The 24,353-nt window shown below is 41.6% G+C and overlaps 1 protein-coding gene across 4 annotated transcripts in view; it reads left to right on the top strand.

Annotated features, from left to right (window-relative positions):
- STAMBPL1 (STAM binding protein like 1) overlaps positions 1-24,353 on the top strand; it is a 49,313-nt gene that overhangs the window by 12,676 nt on the left and 12,284 nt on the right. For 2 of the 4 annotated variants that reach the window (XM_045197773.3, XM_045197774.3), the window contains exons 2-6: positions 14,552-14,634; positions 15,776-15,887; positions 18,579-18,796; positions 20,739-20,814; positions 22,578-22,673. In XM_045197773.3, the coding sequence (XP_045053708.2) occupies positions 18,594-18,796; positions 20,739-20,814; positions 22,578-22,673 (375 nt within the window). In that variant the 5' untranslated portion in view covers positions 14,552-14,634; positions 15,776-15,887; positions 18,579-18,593. The remainder of the gene's footprint in view (positions 1-14,551; positions 14,635-15,775; positions 15,888-18,578; positions 18,797-20,738; positions 20,815-22,577; positions 22,674-24,353) is intronic. The other 2 variants (XM_024563455.4, XM_024563456.4) reach the window with 1 other exon arrangement.

Below are 24,353 nucleotides of genomic sequence, written 5' to 3'. Positions count from 1 at the left end.
AGGCTAGAAAATGATGTTATTTTGAAATTTTATTTGTGACTCATTGTCCTTCATTGAATTAGATAACTTCTGGATAGTGTTTTCTTAAAAGCAAATTGCAATAAAAAGGGAAGTATGTACATTAGAGTTTAGTGGCTTATCTTTAGAATGCATAATTTCCAGGAAATTTTAGGGTTTCAACAGCGAGATAACAAAATTAATGTGCTCCTGTGGATTTACGATGACAAAATAATTGTGTACAAATATGAATTTCTTCCTTACACCAAAAATTCATTTTCCGAATGTTTTATGATGCATATTAGTGAAATCATCTCATTAAAAAATAGAACAGCATCCTAAATTAGCACATTTATGAGTATAGGAAATCCTTTTTGAATACCACAGCTTAGATTTACATTAAAAACCAGCAAATATTTTGAATTAAAATGTGTTTTGGTAGACTACTTATGCATTTGAGTTTTTTAACTACGTGTTCCAGGTGGTCAGTCCACAGGTAACGAATCATTCTGCCTAAGAAACAAGTAGATGAAATGATTGCGCTTTTATTTATTTGACAGGGAAAGATTATGAATCAGATATTTGTAATGCTGAACTGACATTTCATTTCTGCAGTAAATCTTATCATTCTTGCCCAAGGCCCAAGCATTTGACCTTCACCTGATTTCACCATGAACTATTAAACGTTAGTTGCCAGTATCACTGTGTGACTAAGAGCATGAACTCTGGAATCCTGTGCACCTGGTTTTGAGCCCTGCTTCTCCGTTTGCTCAAGTTACTTATTCTAGGCTCTAATTTTCTCATCTGCAAAATGGAGATAACAGTAGCTGTCATTTGTCACCCTCTCAACAGCTCTTTTCTTAGTTACGGTCATCAGTGCCACTTTGCAGCTTGGGAAGCTGGGATTCTGCAGTTAGTGGTCGGAGGCAGAATCTCGACCCAGCTGCCTGACTCAGGAGGCTGCAGGTCTAATCTCTAAGCTCTCCTCCCTCCTCTTCAGTGAGGCTCTTGTAAGGGCTGAGATCATGCAGCCCTTATTTTAGTTACCCAGGGAAGAAAAGTTGTCTGTTAGTAGTGCCTATTATTATTATGATAGCTCTTTTGCTTCACTAAAGGTGATAATACAGTCCTACAATAATATTTCACCTGCCCAGAACTCAGCTTGCTCTTAGTGGAGGGGGAAAAAAAAAGGTAAGAAAAATGCCATTTGAGCAGTCAAATTAGAAATCATGTAGCACATACACTGAAATCAGCATTGAGTTTACTCATAGCAGATCCTTTCAGATCCCTGTCCAATCTACCTTGTAATTTTACAAATACATTTAAGTTGTGTTATCAGTGATCAAAGATAAACTAAAAGACTGAAGCCAGAGAAGTTTAGTGAAGAAGTTGCTTTTTTTTTCCTTTTTGTCTAACAGTAGCAAAACAGCATTTATTGAAAGGATAATGAGGCAAAGAATTACAAGAAGGTTATAGAACCGGCTTGGAAACAAGCAGAAAAAAGGCAGCTCAGGTGGGTACGCTTAGAAAAAGAAACTGGAGGAGTGGTCTAATGGCAGAACAATGTGGTCAGTGCCAGTAAGATAAAAAATGAAAAACCTTCAGCTGTTTCTCTAGCTGGTGTGTTCCAGAAGAAAGGACTGCAGTAGCCAAGCGCAGGCCGTGCATCCATCCCTAGCTGTGCGGCTGATCACAGTAAGGATCCGCCTGTCACCGTGTGTGAGGTGGGGCTCCACTGGGGTTACTGTCCGAACAAGATCACGCACTGTGGTGCATCCCCCACAAGACAACTGAGGGGCTCATAAGCGGGTGAATGGGAAGACTCCCTGGGGGAGGTGAGCTCTCAGCTGTGATGTGAGGATCCATGCGAGTCAGGCCAGCCCAGGGGAGCGGGCAGCTGAGGAATGCTCTGGGCAGAGGGCACTGCCCATGGCTGGATGCCGTACAGCCTGGAGCACTTTTGGAAATGGTAAGAACCATGTCTTCCCATCTCACAAGGTTCCTTATTCCTTTTTTCTTAATTAAAAAAATGTATTTTATACTTGATTTAACAAATTTTTTTATTTTAAATATCCTTCCTGAGGTATAATTGACATACAGTAAATTGCACATTTTGATAAGGTTTGATATATGTGTGCAACTATCTCCACGGTGAAGATAATGAACATCTCTGTCACACTCAAATTTCCCTAGTGCTCCCTTGCACTTACCCCTCCTTCTCCCTCCCTCCCAGCCGCACTCTACCGCCCCAAACATCCTGACCTGCTTTTTGTCACTAGAGAGAATTTACTTGCCTACAGTTTTATAAAAAGGAAACCAGATAGTATGAACTTTACTTTTAATATTGTGATTAGACATCTATATAACTTACAAAGGGTCACCCCGATAAATCGAACAGCATCTGACACTGTATAGTTATCGCAATATTACTGACTAAATTCCCCATGCTGTACTTTACATGCCCATGACTAGTAACTTCCAATTTGCACATTTTAATTTTTTCCCCTTTTTTGCCTCTCCCCTCAACTTCCTCCCATGTGGCAACCATCAAAATGTTCTCTGTATCTATGAGTTTGCTTCTGTTTTGCTTGTAGTTTATTTTGGTTTTTTTTTTTTTTTTTTTAGATTCCACATGTAAGTGAAGTTATATGGAATTGTCTTTCTCTGTCTGACTTGTTTTCCTCAGCAAGTACCCTCTAGATCCATCTAGATAGCAAGATTCCGTTCTTTTTTACGGCTAAGTCGTATTCCATTGAGTCGTATTCCATTGCATATATGCACCACTTCTTTTTTTTTAAGATTTTATTTATTTATTTTTAGAGAGAGGGGAAGGGAAGGAGAAAGAGGGACAGAAACATCAGTGTGTGGCTGCCTCCCACGTGCCCTACACTGGGGACCTGGCCCGAAACCCAGGCATGTGCCCTAGACTGGAAATTGAACTGATGATCCTTTGGTTTGCAGGTGTGCGCTCAATCCACTGAGCCATACCAGCCAGGATGCACTACCTCTGTATGTATTGATGTATTGATGGGCACTTGGGTTGTTTCTGTATCTTGGCTATTGTTAACCATGCCGAAGTGAACATAACAATGCATATGTCTTTTCAAATTAATGTTTTGGGTTTCTTCAGATAAATACACAGAAGTGGCTGCTTCCTTGTCTCTTGCTACAGCCTTTGTTTAAAGTCTGTATTTTTCTGGTGTGAGTATTTGTACCCCAGCTTTTTTATTTCCACTTTTATTTTTTATAACTAATTTATTTATATATTTATTTTAATATTGCACTTTTTAAACTGTTATTCTATTATAGTTGTCTCGATTTTCCCTGTTACTCTCCCCTGCCCTGCCCCCGACTCCCATATTTCCATTTATTATTAAGTGTCTTTTATCATTCCTTTACTTTCAGTCTGTGTCTTTTGATCTCAAGGAATCTCTTGTTGACAGCATTTGTAACGGTCTGTTTTCTTATCCATTCAACCACTGTATGCCTTTTTTTATTAGAAGATTTAATCCATTTACATTTAAAGTAATTGTTGATAGATATGTAGTTATTGCCATTTTATTATTCATATTGTTGTTCTTTTTCTCTTTTTGTTCTTAAAGAAGTCCCTTTAACATTTCTTCTGATGTTGGTTTGGTGGTGATAAACTCCTTTAGCTTTTGCTTGTCTAGGAAGCTCTTTATCTTTCCTTTGATTCTAAATGATAGCTTTACTGGGTAGAGTAATCTTGATTATAGTCCTTGCTTTTCATCACATTGACTATTTTGTGCCAGTCCCTTATAGCCTGTAAAGTTTCTGTTGAGAAACCAGCTGACAGTATTATGGGAGCTCCCTTGTTGGTAACTAACTGCTTTCCTCTTTCTGCTTTTAAGATCCTCTCCTTATGTTTAATCTTTGGCATTTTACTTATGATGTGTCTTGGTTTGGGCCTCTTTGGGTCCATCTTGTTTTCTTGTTTAGGATTTTCTGGGCTTCCTGTGCTTGAGTATTTCATTTGCCAGATTAGGAAGTTTTCTGTCATTATTACCTCAAAAAATTTTTAATTCCTTGCTCTCTCTCCTTCTGGTACCCCTATGATGTGATGTTGATACAATTGATGTTGTCCCAGAGGCTCCTTAAATTATCCTCATTTTTTTGGATCCTTTTTTCTTTTTTGCTGTTCTGATTGGGTGTTTTCTACTCCCATATCTTCCAAGTTGCTGATTTAGTCCTAGCTTCATCCAATCTACTGTTGGTTCCTTCTAATGTATTCTTCATTTCAGTTATTGTATTTTTCACTTTGGACTAGTTCTTTTTTATGGATTCTGTGTTCTTTTTTATGTTGTTGAACTTCTCACTAGGTTTCATGAGCATCCTTATAACCATTGTTTTGAACTCTGTAACCAGTAGGTTGCTTGCCTCCATACCATTTACTTCTTCTGGAGATTTCTCCTTTTCTCCTTTTCTTTCATTTGGCACATGCTTCTTTGTCTCCCCATTTTGGCTGCTTCCCTATGTAGGTTTCTATGTATTAGGTAGAGATGTTACATCTCCTGGTCTCGGTAGAGTGGCCTTACATAGTAGTGTCCTGTGGGACCCATTGGTGCAGTCTCCCTGGTCTCCGGAGCTGGGTGCTTCAGTTGTGTCCTTTATGTGGGTTGTGTGTGCCCTCTTGTTGTAGCTGAGCCTTGATTACTGGTACAAACTACAAAGTGATCTGCAGATGGTTGCCGATTGTGCTGGGCTTGGAGGAGCCTGGGAGAGTCTAGGCTGCAAATTGAGGCCAGCTACCACTGGAGCTGGAGTTGGGTGTGCTTAGTAAGAGGTACAGGGCATGCCAAGGCCAGATGCTGCTTGTTTGGGGTTTGTGACCTTTGAGAGATTATAGAAAACTGCAGCATGAATCAAGACAGGCTATTTGTATAGAAAAGCCACTGGAAGTTGCTTGTGTGGGCCCAAAAGTTGGGTGTGGTGAGGCCTCAGGGAATCACCAGGTCTGGAGGAACAACGTTAGTCACGCTGATGGAGATTTCAGATATGGGGCCTACCTGCACCTGAAAGGGGAGGGCTCAGAAAAGGAACAATGGCTCCTGCCAGCACTTCTGTCTGGGAGAAAGTCAGACAACTCAGTTGCTCCCCATATGTCCCTGGTACCTTTGGAGATGTTGCCCAAGCTCAGTGTGAGTGAGTCCAGCAGCAAGGAAATTCGGGCTTGAGCCTTTTTACTGGAACTCTTGGTACTCCAGTAGCCCTCCATCTCAGCCACAATCTCTGCTGGTTTTTACGGCCAGAAGTTATGGGGATTTCTCTTCCATACACGGGAACCCTGGGTTCCTGGTATGGGGCTGGGGCCCCCTGCTCCTCACGGGGGACCTCCATAGCCAAGATGTCCCTCCCTATTTTTATCAACCATACTTAGGTGTGGGACCAGTTCATCCTGTACCTCTTCCTCTCCTACCAGCCTCCATGTGGCTGCTTCTGTATATTCTTAGTCATAGGACTTCTGTTCAGACAGATTCCAGGCAGTTCTCATTATGGTTGTTCTATAGTTTAGTTGTGATTTTGAAGTGGTCATGGGAGGAGGTGAGCCCTGCATTTACCTACTTCTCTATCTTGACCAGAAGTCCAAGAGGTTGCTTTTAAATTGATTTTCTAAACAAAAGCAAATTAGAAATGCAGGGAAGCATTGCCATTAACAGCTACATTGAAATGAGAATGTGAATCACCAAGAGATAAATAATACTTATATTTTAGTCAAAGAATATAATATTTTTAAAAATATTTTATTTTATTTTTATTTTAGAGAGAGGGGACAGGAGGGGGAAAGAGAGGGTGAGAAACATTGATGTGAGGGAGAAACATCGATTGGTTGCCTTCTGTACACACCCCAGAGGACCAAACCTGCAACCCAGGTATGCGCCCTGACTCGGAATAGAACCAGCAACCTTTCGCTTCACCACGCGATGCCCAGCCCTGGCCGGGGCCAACAAATGTAACATTATCTCAGAAATATTCCCTTCAAAAGTTGTTATATCTCACAGAATTCTATTAGTAGTATTATTTTAGTTATTCAGAATCACCGCTTTTGCTGTCAAATTCACATAGCTAAAGCTATATTTTATATTGATAGAGGAACCCTATGGCAACCCAGCAGCATATTACAGTATTCTAAGAGTGGCTTAAACAATTGCATGTACTATATCTTACACAATGACAGTTCAGGGGAGAATGGTTGCAGGATAAGTTCAGTCGCTCAGTAGCGTCAGCAAGGAGCCAGGCTCATTCCAGCACCCTCTGCATGCTGGCGGCTTCTTAAGCTTGACTGACCCTTCTGGATTGCAAGATGGCCACTGCATTTATAGTCGTACATGAAGACACATGTCCAACTGATGAAAAAGTCCACATTCTCCAGAATATCTCTTGTCAGAGATGAAAATCTTTCATGGAATCCTTCCAACAGGAAGCTCTGTGCTGGTCCCATTGTCCAAGATTTGGTGACTTGCCAACTGTCCAAGTCCTGTGTGCAAGAGAGCATTTGCACTCAGTTGTTTTGGAAAGTTGTTATTTTCTCCCATTTAATAGACGACGATAAAACACACACAAAGGTTAATTAAATAAGATGCCATAGCAGTCTGAACTCGTGTGTGGTGGAGGCTGGAAGTCCCTGTGTACATGGCCCCAGCGCCTGAGCTGTGTGCTTGGAGTGCCCGACTGCTTCACCCTGGCGTCAGGATGAAAACTCTGTTGTGGTAGGAGAAGCAATTCTTGTGTTACTTACACTGTGACTTGATTACCCTCAGGGTAGCCCAGACTTATCTCAGAGTAATTTGAAACACACATTGGGAGTGCTGATTTATTTAATAATCTTTCCTGTAGCAGCTGCATCCTTATTGATTGATCTACTCTAAACCTCGGTGTCACGGTATGTTTAACCTGGAATATTCCTCTAGGGGTAAGATACAAGCACTTGGCACCTAGAAGGTATTCACCTGGAGGACTTACAAACTATAGAAAAAAGTGCAATGACAATAAAAGCTGTTTCTAATATTCTGATCCTGTCTCATATTTCTCTTATCAGTATATTTGTACATATCTTCTGGGTTATAGTGTATTTCTGATTTGCAGTTATTACAGATAAGCATAAAAATCAAAGTAATTTTTGGTTTAATGTCTGAATTTTTAAATCTTTGCGAATGAACAAAACAAGGGTTTAGGCCTAGGTCATTTCCCCCCCTAAAGCAGGTCCCAATCTATCGGTGTAACTCAGGAGATCCTTCTTTCTGCCTGTGTCATCTAAGGTAAGGGAACAACCTTTTACTTCCCTTTCTGTAAAGGCCACTGCAGCCCACACTCTAGGTTATGATAATTTCCTTTATTTGTTTCCAGCTAAGTATATTGCACCAGGTTCTTCCTGGAAAACGTGAACCCTGACCCAGTGGGGTAAAGAAAGGCTGCTGGTCGGCCAATTAGAAATGAGACTTCAGGAGGTGGCGTGCAGTCTTTGGGCCTTTGGCTTCTCCCACCTGCTTATCCAGTTCACGAGGCACTCAGGTGGAGAGGAGTGCCAGGGAGGGGGGGTGGGGGGTGGGTACGTGTCCGGGTGGCGGCTCCCGGGCTCTGCTCTGCGTGCTCAGTCTCTAAGGAGGTTGTTCACTGCCTGGAAGTGGGTCAGGATTCTGAACTTAGCCACCAAAAATGTATTAAAAAAGAAAAAAAGGAAGAGAGTTAAGGGAATTAAGGCTAAAAAGGTCACGCAATAAACATTGGGCTAGGTCAGAGTCTTTTCTCTCTGTTCACTCCTGGTGTTATTTGCTGCTGGCTTTTGAGGGGTAGAACTGTAGAGCTGCTTCCACATTTCCTTGGGGGAAGTTGAGAGCTGGAGAGACATCCAATTGGGACCCCAAATCAAAAGGATTCTGCTGTTGGGCTATAAACTGTGGGGACATAGGAAAAGGAAATGTTCATAAACTCAGAGCTGTGAAATGTCACTTTAGAGAGGGTTCCAGCCTCTCCTAGGCCACTCACGGACGACACTCATTTTTGCCACATGCCCTCTGGACCCTGTTGGAACTGCTCAGTTGGTTCCAGGAGCTACTTGTTAGCTGTACCCACAGGACACAGAGGGGTTGTCCTCTATGTGCTCATTGTGAATATGTGGTTTTGATACCTCTCTGTGCCTGGCTCCCCAAGCCGTTGTACGCGAGGATTAATAGGAAGCAGTCACTCCCCTCCTCCTCTTTGAAAGTTCATTTAAAGAAATGGTTGTGTCTTTGTAGGCTATAGTGAGGAAAAGAGGCTAGGTCTATAAAAGCAAGAAGCTCTAAAGCAAAAGAGACTCTCAGGGGGTATAGGACAGGTTAAACATGTCACCAGGCTGTAGTCCAGATGTTATCACCTCACAGGAATGTGGGCTGTACTGGGGGTGGAGAGTAGGGAGCAGGTCAAGATTAAATCAGGCTTCCCTAATGAGTGTTTCCAATTAGTTGTAAGCCACTCTGAAGTGGAGAGGTGGGGCGGTGATGAGCTGGGGTGAGAGAGCCTGGCAGATTCTAGCAGGGATGACTGGCAAGCAGGTTCGGCCACGACTCACGCCCAGGCTCACTCCAGAGGCCGCCTTGGTGCTGATGGGCCGCCCAGAGCCCATCAAGCCTCCAAACTGCAATATTGTATTTGTGCCTGATGTTGAGTACTTTCCTTCTGCCCTTGTTATTTTCTGGGTATCTTGTTTCAGTGTATTTCTGATCCTCCAAATTGCAATGTTTATCTTATCTTTATAGCACTTGAAGTCATCTTCAGCGTGTCTTCCCACCACAGCTGCTGAAGTGTGAGGAGCTAGAGGAGTCGGCTGTCCTGCCAGCCTCCTGTGCTGTTAAACTTACACGATTACTTCCCTGAAGTACCATTTGCTTATCGTTGTGGCACTTGAGCCGTTTGCCTTTCCTCCTGTTGGAAGTAGAGAACTTACATGAAAATGCCTTCTATTTCCTCAGCAAAGGCTAAACTTTCTACTTGCTTGATCCATTGCTGTTGTTACTAAAGAGACACAAACCAAGGGGCTCCCTCTCCTCGGTTCTTGCCTTGCTCGCAAGAGAAGAATTCAAATGAGAGACAACACGTAGGGTGGAAATGAGATAGCAAGTTTATTTATGAAGTACACTTGAGCAAAAGGCTGTAAGTGGGCACCCAGCTAATCCGAGTGCCCCAGCTATTGGGACTGCAGGAGATATATGCTCCAGCCAGCTTTTAGGTGCCTCTCCTTCTCCCCCTTCCAGACATTGGGATTAATACACAGTTATAAAGGCTTTCTTTCCCAGCTAGTAAAGGCTTGCTTTCTTAGCTAGTGAAATTGCTACAAAGGCTTCCTTTCCCAACACACAATTTCAAGGACTCTCCCTCCTCCTGCGCCATCATAGATTTGCTTGTGATCTTTGGAACACCTGGCAATCCTCTCAGACCAGGCTCAGGACTGCTGAATTAGTGGGTTGAGATGTGTCTCCCTCCTCCTTGCTTTGGCTTACTATCTATCTTACCTAAGGTTGTCACCACCTCCCAAGACACTATCACCTCTCCCCAATGATATCCTGCTTCCTCCCTTGCCCACATAGTCTATTTCCAACAGCACGCCCACAGGTCTGTTTGTAAATTATAATGCCATTGACCTCATGCCTTTGCTCAACACCCTACATGCTCCCCACTGCACCCCAAGCACAAGCGCAAGTCCATACGGCGATCAGAAAGGCCTCCTTGCTTTCCTTGCCTCTCTTACTGCTTTTCTCACCACTCTTTTTTCAAGCAGACACATTGCCTTCTAACTTACTATGCAATTTGTTTATTTAAAAGGTTTATTGTTAATCTGTCTCTCCTGACTACAATGTAAATTCCACAAGGACAGAAATATTTTCCAATTTTATACATGCTCCACATACCTAGAACAATGCCTGGCACATCCTAGGTGTTCAACTGATGTTTGTTGAATGGATGAGGTTAATAATAAATAGTGCTGAGAGAATTAAGTGAACCACTTGTCCGTTCACTGAGCTTCTATTATATGCCTGGGAATGTGATGGAAAATATACTATAGATTTTTTTTAAATTGCTTCTTCATTCATTCACTTGACGACAAAAACATACTGAGCCCTATCAAGTAGCAGGCACTGTTCTGAACTCAGGACAGAAGATAAATAATAACAATTAAATGTTCCAGGTACTGGGGCCCAGTTTTGCCACATCCTCTAATACGTTTTTTTAAAGAGAAGTGAAATCTGAATTTTTATATGAATCTCCCAATTTTAAATGTTGATCACTAACTTAAAATTTTAAAATTTCCTGTAACAGCCAAATTAAACATTTATGATGACCAAATGTTGCCTTTCGGGCTATAGCTTATAATATCTGCTGTGTTTGAGGGATTATGTGGTACTGATTCTAAAGAAGTGTGAAACTTCTGATGGGTACGTGGGATCTCACAGGCTGGGCAGGATTCAGGTAAGCTGGGGAGGAAACGAAAGGAGGAAATAGGATATTTCTGCTTCTCCCTGTACCTGGGCCAAAGGTGCGGGGGGAGGCAGCACACAGGCAGAGTGCTGAGAGAGGTAGGTGGGATGATGGAAGACGTGTGTTTCATGATCAGTATTGGCAAGAGTCTCCTGGGCTACACTGAATCATCCTTTCTAGGTTACACTCACCGCATTTGTCAGCATGCAGGCCCAGCTGCCTAAACGAAAACAAAGGATCAGAAGAGATAAAATTCGTCTCTGTCATACTGGTCTGAGTGTAAGCAAACTGGACTGCTTGTCTTCTCTTGCTTTGCCGTGGCTCCTCCTTGTGCCTGAAGGTGTCTCACCTCTGTGGCAACATCCCAGCTCCTGGATAGAGAAGGCCGTGTCCCTTCCTTTAAAGGGTAGAATCCAGACTCCCATCACGGTGCTGCAGTTCGTACCCCATTGGCCATACCGAACTCCAAGAAAGGCTGGGAAATGTAGGTTTGACCTGGATGGCTTTGTAGCAGCTAAACATTGTATTTGATGTTAGAAAACAAAAAGGGCGTTGCAGAATATGCAGCGGTCTGCTTGCTGCTTCCACTACTGTGGGCATCAGGTTGTAGGAGGTAAGGTTATCTCTTCCTGTGCCCCAATTTTCTAATTATTTTAGCGGACGCTAGCAGCACAAATGGAAGGTGACACTTGACGTTTATTTTTTTCTCTTTTATATTCCTCTGGACCACTGTGTTTCTGGTTAGGTCAACATGCGGTGTTTTGCTTTGATTTGCGCGTTTGCTTGCGTAGCAGATCTAGAGCAGCAGTTTCGGCCTTCGGATCCCTTTGCCCTCTTAAAAATGACTAAGGACACTGGAAAGCTTTGTTTATGTGGGTTATAGCTATTCATATTTACCATATTAAAAGTTAAAACATACATTATAGACATATTCAAGAGAGCAGGGCATGAACTTGGACCTCAAGAAATCTCTACTGTACAGTTGTGAGAGATTGATGGTAAAAAAAAAAAAAAAAAGCAAATACTGTTTTAGTAATATTATGAAAATAATAGTGACCTCGCACTCCCTTTAATGGGATCTTGGGGACCTTTTCTACACTTTGACAGCTACCGATCAAGAGAACATAACCTGTTTATGTTGATTTTGATAATTGTAACATATTACAACTGATAAATGCTGGGGATTTAAAATGCTAGGACTGGGGATTTAAAAATAAAGGAATTAAGACAGGGCCACTGCCATGGAGTAGTTAATGGTAAAAATAATAACAATAATAGTAATAATAATAATAATAAAGTTGACCAACCAATCTATAAACTTCTTTGATCTTAGATTCGAGGAGAGTTTGTTGCTGTCAATTTCTGAATTATAAATATGTATGTGGGAGTTAATAGTGATTGGTTTCCATCTATAGTATTTAATAAATTCCAGTGTGTAAGATATGTTGAATTAAATGTTTCATACCTTTAGAAGTTCATCACAAAGAAGTTTGTTTGATTTTTGTGCACACTTACCATTGTTTAGGGCCACCCTTCCCTGAATCTGCCTTTTCTCACTTGGCACATCCCACTGCCTTCCACGGAAGTGTAAAGCGTTTATATTTGCGTTGTCAGCCACCCTTGCCACCTGGCTGCAGGCATGTGACTGAGGCTCGGCCAATCAGATGTTTCCTTCTCATACTTTGAAATGGAAACTAGTGAAGTTTCCATTTGACAGGAAGAAACTGAGGCAGCTCCACATGCTTCCTAGGGCAGCCCCAGGTGTTGCCGGTGGAAGAGGCAGGCTCCCCAAACAACCAGACCAATGCTGCTGTGTGATTTGGGGTGATCTTCCTGGATATGGAGCCTCCAAGCCCAATTTCTCTGGCCTTCCTGGAAAATGTTTTTAAAGAGGTTTTTATTTTTCAATTACACTCAACGTACAATATTCTTCCTGGAAATTTGTGATCTTTCTATTGTCCTGTGAATTCAGGAGTCAGTGCCGTTGCTTGCAAGTAAGAGTCCTGCTTGGTACGTTCTCCATTGCAGTGCCTTCCGAAGTATTGTTTGGAAACATCATGATTCAAAAGCAGCTGGGCCGCACCCTAACACGCAGTGCCTATTGGTGGGCTTAAAATGATGGATTCAGATTCCTTGTGGGTGAGTCCCAGGAGTCTGCATTTTTAAAAAGTCCCAGGTTTGTGTAATTTTTAGATAAAGTAAAGTTTAAGAACCGCTGTTCTAATGTTTCCAACTTTTAAAATTATTTGGTCTGTGTTTTAAAAGTCTGAGTAATCCCAGAAGATTTTGCAAGACCATAATCAATGACTAGTATTTCCTTGTTCCTTCTCTTTCCACGTAGCTCCAAATTCCCCATAAGCCTCTTTGTTCTGCTTCTGTAACTCTTATAAGGTCTTTTCCCACCCTGGTTTATTTCTTGTCAGTAAGTAGTGGTAATTCCCCAAATGGGATTGCCTACACTCAGTGATACCAGAATTAACTTGGGGTTTAAACTCCACTGTGACTGTCTCTCTCCAGGCCCTTCCTTCCTTGTGCATTTCTGCAACCTGCACGCTTACGTTTCCGTTTCCGGGGATCACTGGAGAGGATGAAGGGGAAGCACTAGAACATGCTGGGTGGCTTTCCTTGAAGGGTTTTTCAGCCATGAATTCAGGCCAAAAACTAACACAGACGGGTTGGCTGCTCGACTTCTGAGATTCTAGATCACAGAATGTTATTACTTGAAAGAATGTAGCTTAACCCCCCACATTTTATAAATGAGGACATAGGAAGATATGTGTCATTCATCACATCAGTGATTAGTGGAATATAAAGGCAAAAGTAATTTTGGAAGGGGTGGGAAGTGGGATGCAAAGCTTGACCTAAACTAGCATAAAGAAGAGAGAGACTAACGTTTGAGTGACTACTTGAATTTGGGTACATTCACTTAACATCTCTCAGCCTCAGTTTCCTCACCTGCATAGTCATATAATATTGACTGTGTGCTAAGAACTACGCTAAGGACTTTATATGCTAATTTATTTAATCTTCCTTACAACTACATGACATAGGTACTGTTATTTATCCCATTTTTCAGATAAAAGGGAGATAAATGACCTGCAGTCACACAATTAGTGTATGTGTTTTCTATTGCTGCTTTACAAATCACCACCAGCTTCATGGCCGAAGACAATACATTTATTACCTCACAGTTTTGTGGGTCAGGACTCTGCTTGGGGTCTCACAAGGCAGCAATGGAGTTGTCGACTGGGGTCAAGATCTCATCTGAGGCTGGGGGTCCTCTTCCAAACTTCCGTGCTTACAGGCGGAATTCACTTTCCTGCAGCTGTGGAACTCGTGGTGGCCGAGTCTTCAAGACTGGCAGGAGAGTGTCCCCCTTCTTGAAAGGCCTCTCCTGATCATGTCTGGCCTATCCAGAATAATCTCCCTTTTGGTTAATGTAACATCAAGTGATTAGGGGCCTTAATATAATACATCTTCAGATCTATTCTCCTTTGCCATATGATATAACATGATCATGTGAGTAATATCCTATCACCTTTGCTATGTTATGGATAGGATGCCAGTTACAGGCCCTGTCCACACTCAAGGGGAGGGGAGTACAGTAACCTGTGGATACCGAGGGGCAGGAATCACAGAGTCATCTTAGAATTCTACCTCCCAGAAATAGGAGGGCTTAATTTAAGCCCACACGGACTCTAGGTTTTAGAGTCCACGGTTCCCAAGCCCATGCTCTTAATCATCGTGATCTTTCTCACTTCGAAGACAGTAAAGCTACTTAATAACTTTGCATAGAGTTCTAAGTAAGGTAACACCTGGCAGATTCATTCTGGGTACTAGGCAACAATTAATTCTCTCCACCTCCACTTTTTAAGAAACCGTAAATAGCTGCAGTTATATATTTCCAGGAAGTTATTTCCAGCAGCCTTTCTAAAAAAAACCCCAACAGATCATTAAAACTATTTCAATTCATTCATATTCTTCTGAGGCAGAAGTAATCCTGGGGCTTACGACTTGAGACTGAGGTTCTTAAAAAAAAAAAACAAAACCCAAGCTCTGCTTTTTTTTGTCTTTGAAACAGATGAAATGATTGGGAAGAAACGGTGACCACCTTCACTCCGTACACAGGACACCATGGATCAGCCATTTACTGTGAACTCCCTGGTAGGTGGCACCAACTGACAGTCTACATAGGGTTAGAAACCCCAAAAAGGAGAACAGAAACAAACCAAGTGTGACATGAATCGCAATTGCTTCAAGAACTTTAACGCTTGTCGTTTTTCCTCCATGTGGTCTTCTCCTTTGAGGAAGTGACTGATAAAGCCATCTTTGCTTGAATTAAAAATAAATTTGTTTCCACAAGAGTGTGAAATGTTGACTTATCTTGTTAGAGTCCAGGAGTGTAGTCCTTTAGCAGAACGCCACAGAGAAGAATTTCAGAGATGACTTTGTAGCAGGTCCGTCTCCCTCTTCTTTGTGCCTCGGCTTCATTACAGATGAAAACTAGAGGCTTACCTCGTGTGGTGGTGACCAAGGAAAACATTTTGTATTTAAATCCTAAATGCTGCTTTGGGGTCTTGTGTAAATGTCTGCACACTTGAAACTTGTTTTTCTCACTTTTCCCCTTTCGGCCCCACACCGTGCATGTATCTCTAGCTCACTCTTAGAAGAAGCAATGTGCAGGAGAGGAAATAACAGGCATCTTGGGATCCCATGAGCTTATCCCGTGCCCCAGATCAGTCTTCGAGAGTGAATGTAGGCACATTATATAACCTCCACGGTCCTGTTTTTGTATGCTGTGCCTTGTGACAATGGCAAACAAGATTTTTAATGTTCCGAGCCTATTGTGGGGGCTTGATAAATGGAAGCTGTCATTACCACTACCCTCCTCCCGACGACCCTCCCCAACCCACTCACTGCAGCCCTTTGGGGAGCCCCGGAACAGCAGTGCACTGAATACCCTCTGCACACAAAGCTTAGCACCTGAACGCAAAGTGACAGAGGGCCTGGCGCTTGCGCTGAACTGGGTTAGGGCCCAATGTTCGCTCTCTTCCAAGAGTGTCTTCCTCAGAAGCTCAGTTGCTTTGAGAGTATGTTTGAAGGGGAGAGAATTGTAGGAACTTTTTCATTTTCTAACCTCATGTTGTGGAATAACAAAGGCTGCCCCATTTCGACTTGTGCAGAGGAAATGTGTCTTTTGTGGTTTTCTAGAACGTATGTAGGAATAATTAAAATTTTAGTGGACGGTCAATGTAAAAATGAAACTAAAGCTTTTTCATCTGGAAATTTTGTATTTTCATCCAAGAACCTCACATGCAAATGAAACATGGATTGACGAAGATTTTAGGCCATTGCCCAGATCATCTCTGAAATCAGTTTTAAATTTGGGAAGGATAGGACTGTTCAGGAAAGGAAAGGTAAATCTTTTATCTTCCAGTAAAAAGATAATGTAATTATAATCATGTTGCCTCCTTTTCTCTTTTTCTCCCTATTTGGTTCATGTACTGATTGTCATTTATGTTGTAAGGATTGTGCAACAACACAACTAAACAACAGGGGTGAATGAAAAATGATTCCTTCGAGGAGTTCACAAGAAATTCAAAACACTTGTACACAAATAATTATAATTTAGTGTGGACTGTATAGTACTGAAAAGTGGACAGATTATTTCTATACATACAGGAGGCTGGAAGCCCCCTTTAGAAAATTCCCTAATTTCCATAGGTTTATTTTCCCAGTCATTTTCCGATATCGTTGAAGCATTTATCTATAGTCTAATAAAAATGTTTTCATGGAGTGCTGTTGAGCTCTGCCAGTGTGTGTGACTGGGAGAACATCGAGGTGTGGCTGTGGTGTCTGAGACTTCCCAGTTGGGAGAGATGGTGTATAGTCAGGCCTGAGCCTCAGAGTCCACAAGCTCTGATTCCTGCCTCTGACGTGGAGAAGCCCTCTGACCACATCTCTGCAATCAGAATGTCTCGCAGAGAATTAGAAGAGCAATGTCGCAGGGTGTGGACAGAAGGAAGTGTGTGTTAATTTAAGAGGAAGCCACTTAGAAAAGGTCTGAGGGTTGGTGTTGCTGCCAGTCACACCTCTCTGATTCCAGAATCCTGGGCCAAGTGAAAACAGATTTAAGATGCCAGGAAAGGATCATAATCAAATGCACCCTTTATTTCTTGTTACTTGGACCCCGAGCACAGGAGAGAATGATTGATAAGTCTTCTTATCCCTTCCAGTCTAAATTGAACTGGCTTCCCCACCCAGTCTCAGGAGGGATAGCTAGAGACCTTCAGGGTGGGAAACCCAGGCTCTGTGAGCTTCCTTGTGGAGAGAGAAACAGAGAGGAGGAAAATCACCCATGTTATCAAAGGCCAGGTCAAAAAAGTGATAGAAGGTACAGGAGGCATGGCCTGCTTTCACCCTCATGGGGCCTTGAGAAACACGGTTATGGCTCCCTGGTTGTATATTAAACCTGAAGAGTCATTCCAAGTCTCTGGGGTTCCATCTGCTGTAAAATTACAACCAAAGTAGACCGATGGCATTGGAAAAGCTGCAGGTATCTAATTCACCACACCCTGCCCCTGAAGGCTGGCTCAGTAATTTATGGCCAGACCAAAATTATGTCTACCTTGATTTCTTGTTTAATTTTCTACTGACCTGAATCAAATGCTCCGCCCACACTGTAATCAGACTTGCAACCTGCCCTGAGAGCCTGAGGGGGACTTGGGAAGCTGGATTTGTTCTGGGCTAACTCCATTCTTTGAGCATCAAAAGACTGTAGTGTCTCGGGGAAGCCAAGCTCCAGAGACTTTGAGTCTGTGGAACTGAGGTGGAGCCTGTTAGGAATTTGCCTTTCTGAGAAGCTCAGGTGATGCTGACGCCGCTGGTCCAGGGAGCACACTTTGAGAAGCATTTGTCTAAAGCAAGTCAGCACACTATGGTCTGAGGGCCAAATTCATCTGCTCATTCTTGTAAATAAAAATTTGGATCACAGCCAGGATCATTTTGTTCAATATTGTGGCTGCTCACACCAGCAGAGCAGAATAGCTGAGACGGAGACCACGTGGCCCGAAAAACCTAAAGTATTTGCTTTATGGCCTTTAACAGAAAACGACAACAACACACACACACACACACACACACACAGACTTGACTTTTCAGCCTTTCTGAAGCACTGATTTTTAAAATTGAATAATTACCTTGAATGTATATGTCCTGTGCTTTTCCAAATGTGTGCAGATGCTGTTTTTATTAGTAAAATATAGACTTATTAATATAACTGACTTTTTCTTAGTAATTATTATCATTATTTTTGCAGTCAGGGATGAATTAGTATAATTACTATTATGTGGAGGTCTAGGGTTTTTTAATGATAAAAATGGGAAGTGTCCAGATGCATGGAAGGGCTTCTCTGGGACTTATTTATGGAGTTTTGTTCACTTGGTGAGGGTGCAGGGAGGCCCTGAAAACTTCTTTAAAAAATATATATTGATTGATTTGGGGAGAGAGAGAAACATTGACTTGTTGTTCTACTTATTTATGCATTCATCAGTTGATTCTTGTATGTGCCCTGACCTGGGATCAAACCCCAAACCTTGGCATATCCAAACCAACTGAGCTACCTGGCCAGGGCTGAAGCTTATTAAACTAGGAATATTCTGGAGGAGAGTTGAACCCTTATGATAACCTTGAATCCAAGCTATCTCTCAGCGACCCTTCAGAGTAGAATGACATGAGTCCTACCCTGGCAGGAATCCTTCTCTTGGTCTGCTTCACAAGGCCCAGGATGGAAAAGCATCCAGGAGGAAAAAGAGTCCATGCTATTTTATTTAATATGATCTAAACATTTGCATGCCAGGCACAGCCCTATGATTGTACCCTAAACCCTGAAGGAGATCTCCTCCCAGTAAAAATGTATGTTTTCTCTGTAGGTGTGTGTCTTTTTGTGTTTCGATCACACGTTGAAGCAAAAAGACTTTGCTTTTATCATCTTATTTACTCGTAGGAACAGCTTTCCTTAAATATTGCTGTCAGCTTTTTAGTACAGAAAATAATTTCAGTCAGATTCATTTCTTCCTGTAATCAGAGGTTCAAATTTTGCTTTGCAGAAAAAGTTAGCTGCCATGCCCGACCACACGGACGTTTCCCTCAGCCCGGAGGAGCGCGTCCGAGCCCTAAGCAAGCTTGGATGCAATATCTCCATCAATGAGGATATCACTCCACGCCGCTACTTCAGATCCGGAGTAGAAATGGAGAGGATGGCATCTGTGTACCTGGAAGAAGGAAACTTGGAAAATGCCTACGTTCTTTATAATAAGTTCATAACGTAAGTCTTTGCAATGAGAAAATTGGAAAAATATTGACATGATATCTCGGTGAGACAGTTTGCGTGCCAGGAATGTTTTCGTGTTCAGACCAATTTTACAACCTCCAAATATTCAGTGTGTAGGTTTTAAAATTCATTCAGTGTGTAAGCTTTGTGAGAGCAGGAGCCATATTACAGCTCCATCCGCAGCACCTGGAACATGCCATTCGCATTTTAAAAGTTTTGTTTGATGCAGTGAAACTGGGGGATGAATTGGCAGTCGCAGGGTGGATCTGATTCAGGAATAGGCTGTATCTGTCAGTTTCACGTTGAATATTTTTTTAGCAATTTATTTAGCTGTGTCATAATGCTGTGTGTAAAGGAGCTTCCAGAATGTTGAGGGAAAGTGCCTATCTCAAAACAGCCATGTGACTACATCATACTTCCCGTTAGATAAATATTGTTAGTAGCACTTCCTAGTTTAAGACTTCACAGAAATGGGATTGGGATTTTCCTTATCAATTTGCCATCTCACTGATTGGAAACATCTATTACCAATAATTATTTAATCTAAGCTGGAAGCCTCATTTTGTTTTATTGAAAGTCACTTGTTGATTAATTTCACTAGGTCATTTAGGGACTTAACCTGAGCATTTGAGAAGTCAGTGGTTGGCAATATTCAGTCTGACTGGGAAAATCGATCGTTTCTAGGAAGTTAAACAATAAATATTAAATTGGAGTTTATCAATTGTCATTGATAGCACCTTTTCCACAAATTTTAATTTCCTAACTAGTATAGGTTACCAGTTGATAATATTTCTTTTTCACTTTCTGCTTGAGTTTCGCACACACTCCTATGGAATCGTAAGTGATTACTTAGTAATCAGAATATTTGAATTCTCTTCTGTCATTGACTATGTGATAATTCGTAATTCACTTCCATGGTCCTCAGTTGCTTATCTGCAAATGACTTGTGGGTAAATATTTCTGAGGTCTCTTCAATTAAAATGTTTGTGACCTTATTCTACTTAAAAAGACTTAGGCAACTAATAAATTATGTCGCCTCTTTCAGCCTTAGTTTCCTCATCTGAGAAATGAGAGCTCTGATACCATCCCAGCGTACCCTACGGATGAAATAACGAATGCATGCGAGCTTTGTAAACAACACGTTTGTAATTACAAGGCAGCCCATGTTCTTTGATCAGAAATAGTATTTATAGCCCATCACAATCCACTAGTGAAGGGTTGTTCATTCACTGAACAAATATTTATTGAGCAGTTATTGTAAGCTGGACAGTGTCCTTCGGGCTGGGGATACATCAGCAAAAAAATCCAATGGAAACAGTATCTTATGGAAGCATTACTTTTCTCTTCGCCTGGAAGTGGTACACCTGGTTTGCTCTAAGGATTTCCCTTTACTCCTGCTGTACCTCGTTCCTTAAAAAGGTGATGAAAAAATGCTCCTAACTAGCACCTCATCCACTAGGGATTTCCGCTGTCATTTCTCTTAGTTACAAGTTTTCAGGTAACATATATATACTATGGCACTATTGATTCGTCACTGGTCCTTTGAGTCTTTATCAGTTGTGAGAAGGAATTACATTGGCCTTTCCAAACTCTTACGTTTGTACATGGTCTTCTGTGTTGCCAGCTGCACACATAAGTAAAAGGGTGCTGTGCTGGGATTAAGTACCCAAGGCCTGAGAAAAACCAAAGCAGCCTCATCTACTTAGGGAGCATCCTGACCCTCTTAACCTCAGTATTTACTGTGTTTAACTACCCTGGGAAGCCAAAATCATTCTCAATACCAGCATTGGATGGAAAGGCAGGTGAAATGAATATAGGTGAAATAATAACTTAGTTAAGATGTTCTTTTTGAAAAGGAGGCTCATTCTCAAAGTAGAAAGCATCATTGAGCTTTTTCTGTCATATCATGCTAAGGACGTACTTTCTCCTTCTCTAGCTTGTTTGTAGAAAAGCTTCCCAGCCACCGAGATTACCAGCAATGTGCAGTACCCGAAAAGCAGGACATTATGAAGGTATTGTGGGGTTGATTCTCCCCTGCGCGATCAGATACCCCACAAGTATCCATTATCGGCTTGTATCTCCTTTGTTTCCTCCTCTGTCTCATCCTCTTGAGTGTTTAAGTACAAAAATGTATTCCATTAGCCATGATGTTTCGATTTCTTCTTAGACCTTTAATCGTCATTACTGAGCCAGTGTGGGATGTCTGATCGAAACTGGGGCAGGGGAAGGCACAGAAAAGACAGAGATCAAGAATGTGCTCGATCACTTTATGGAATGAAGAAGGAATTATTTCACCATTTCTCCAGAGATTGAGAATGGCTTCCTATTTCTCCATACTTGTTTGAGACTATCGTTTTGGCTGGTTTTAATTATTCCACACAGTCCTGAACCTCAAAACTATTTGAAAATCACTATTGATTATTAAGTTACTAGCTTAATAGATAATAAAGTATTTAGGGGGTAACCTGAAATATCCTCAAGGAAAAGGAAGATTGTTGAAATGTATTTATCCCTCATCAGTGCCAGGGAGGGATAAATGTATTTGTCCCTCATCAATATCTGTAACGTATATAGTTTCAAGTATCTTTAGCTGAGAATGTATCCTTTTAAATAATATTTAAAAAATGTTTTTCATGTGTTGGTCTTAAGTAGTTTGTGTTGATCTTACATAAAGGATGATAAATGTTATACACAAAGCCAACCACAGCATGACATTTTAAATAACTCCCAGAAGGTATTTTATCATCTAAGGGAATGAAGGCTGCCTTCCCAGTTACTTAGGGCCTTAAGGCTGCCTTTAAGCAGAACTCAAATTTTGTCAAATGGTCATCTACATTTTTAAAAAAATTCTGTACACACTTAGCTGAAGGGTCATTCATTTCCATGCTTTTGTGTAGCTTTTCCCCCCAATTCTCTTGTTTATTCAACCTCAGAGGGTTCTGTATGGGAAACAAAGGTCCCAGGCTACTGATATGACTTGTTTAATGTAGGGTTGTTCTTGTTTTTACGTGTAGGAAAAATTCTCCAAGTGCATGAACATTTTCTTTGTTTATGCTTGTTGAAAAAATGGATGGATGGATAGAGGGAAGACAAAAGATTAAGAGATCAGAAGTTTTATTGGAAGAGCCTGGTTAGAGTCAGGAGATTTATATTCTAGTCATAACGGGGCCACTAGCTAGTTGTATGATACTGGACAGGCCTTTTCATTCCTCTAGGCCTTTGTTTCCTCATCTCTAAAAAGATAGAGGTGGGGGGTTGTGCTTGGACTATATCAGATTTCTCAGACATTGAGAATCACTGGGAAGTTGTTTGAGATCCAGATTCCCCAACCCCTTCCCTTCCAATAAAGACGTTGATTCAGTAAATCGGGGATTAGGCTTGGGAATCTACATTTTTATGAAAAGTTCCTGAGTGTATTTTATAGTCTCTCAAACCTAGGAGTCCTTATCTACCGTGCTCTTTGGTGTCGCTTCTAACTATGATGACCTATCATTTACATACTGTGGGATGTGCAGTTACAAACCCACTGCCTAAAACTGGGGTACCTATACACACAATGCAGATACGCATTACAGAGGGGATAACTTCTTCCTTTCCCTCCTGAGATGCTGTATTTTGGAGTGCTGGAAAAGGGAGATTTCTTTTTCCACCATCATCTTTGGTTACTTGTGTCTTGATTTCTAATACACATTCCAGCTGTTTTCTCTCTCAGCTGACAATATGAAAGACTGTACTGAAAATCCCACTAATCAATATGTATGTGTATTTTTAAAAGAAACTGAAGGAGATTGCATTTCCAAGGACAGATGAATTGAAAAAGGACCTTTTAAAGAAATATAACACAGAATACCAAGAACACATGCAAGGCAAAGTAAGTTCAACTGGTGCATTTATTTCATGACTTCTCTGTGCAAATGTATTTTTGAATTTCATTTTCATGTGAGTTTTGAAAATGTCATATGCATTTACATTAAACATTAAAGATGCAGTGATGTAACACCGATAAAAAATTCATGTTGATGTCCAGGTCAAGCACTTGCACAAAAGATGTGGTTTTTTTATTTCCCTGTGACATCTAATAAAGTGATGCATCAGAAAATAGATCTCCGACAGTGATTTCAGTAGAGCTTTTGACCAACTCTTGCCAGTGTAACCTCGAGCCAGGTGACTGCTCTTTGCTGACGAGTGGAGGTAGTGGAAGTGAGGGAGAACAGAATATGGTTTCTGATGTATCTAACTTGTAGGCCTTGGAAATGTGAATTAGATTCTTAAATAAGACACTCAGTGTTTCATCGAGGTAGAATTATAATTCTACGAGTGAAATATGATCATATCACCAAGGGGTGGTGGCTTCTGGATTCTTATTAAATGAAGAGTGAGGATGAGGATGTCTAAGAGACTGTGAAAGGCATTGAAAGAAGAAATTGGCCAGTCACTGTATAAATACTCAAGGTGAAGACATGAATTGATCATGTTTTCAGCCTCATTATAAGGTTCTTTTGCTTTTAGTTGTTGTTGTGTATGTGTTTATGTGCTCTGGAAGTCGTCACTCTTACTGACTCTCCCTTCAGTGAACTCTGAGCATAGTCACAGAATGTTACTTCTTTGGGCATAGCCAGAGGTCAGGTTTGAGTGAAGTGTTTTGACAAACTGACAGGAAATGTTGACATCAGAAGATTCCCACAAGTGTGGATATTGATGATTTGACATGAGCTACGAAAGAGAAAAATGATTCTGGAGGCTCAGGCAAAGCAACAGCAAGGGAGAGAAAAGCCCAGTGAAGTATCCCTTCCATATTCAGCAGTGCAGCTGGGTGTCCCCTCAGGATTTCCTGGGCAGGAACAGCCTCAGCAGCTGTTGCATGGTGTACCTTTGGTGATACCAGTCACTTCACAGTCCACGGTAGTAGCATCCCATGTGTACCACCTGTAGAAATCTCTGGGGAGATAGCATGGCAGCCTTTAAGCCTAGGAGAGATGAACAGACACACGGGTAAGCCCTAGCTCCAGGCAGCACCAGTATTACCTGGGAGCCTGTTAGAAATGCAGAATGTGCCCTCTCATAAGACCCAGGATGGCCGTGTGCGGATACACGTGCGGCTATAAGCTTGCCCGCTCCCCTCCCTCACCCCACTACCTTACAGTAACTCCCAAAGTCTAGTTTTCATAAAATCATCTGGGGAGGTTGTTAAAAACTTATGTTTTCTTACCTAATAGTGCCTGGATATAAGACTGGGGAGCTTGGGAATCTTCGTTTTTAACAAAAGTCCTGCTTTGTTTTACTAGGGATGACTGGACCACATTTTGAGGACTGTTTCTTAGTGATCCTCCTTCTCCATACAGTTCCCGCAGTATGAGTTGTAGAGCCAAACGCAAGGAGCTCTAGGGCAGCGCCGTCCAGTAGAACCTGTGATAATGGGAATATTCCATGGGGCACTCTCTGATATGGGAGCCATTAGCTACACGGTACTTAAAATGTGGCTAGCAGGATTTATATTTATTAAGTACAAATTTAAATATATTTAAATGTAAATAGCCACTCTGGCTAGTGG

Source organism: Desmodus rotundus, chromosome 4 (genome assembly GCF_022682495.2).
Source record: "Desmodus rotundus isolate HL8 chromosome 4, HLdesRot8A.1, whole genome shotgun sequence".
Taxonomy (NCBI): domain Eukaryota; kingdom Metazoa; phylum Chordata; class Mammalia; order Chiroptera; family Phyllostomidae; genus Desmodus; species Desmodus rotundus.
The sequence above is the reverse complement of the archived record's forward strand: the minus strand, read 5'-3'. Positions and strand labels throughout refer to the sequence as shown.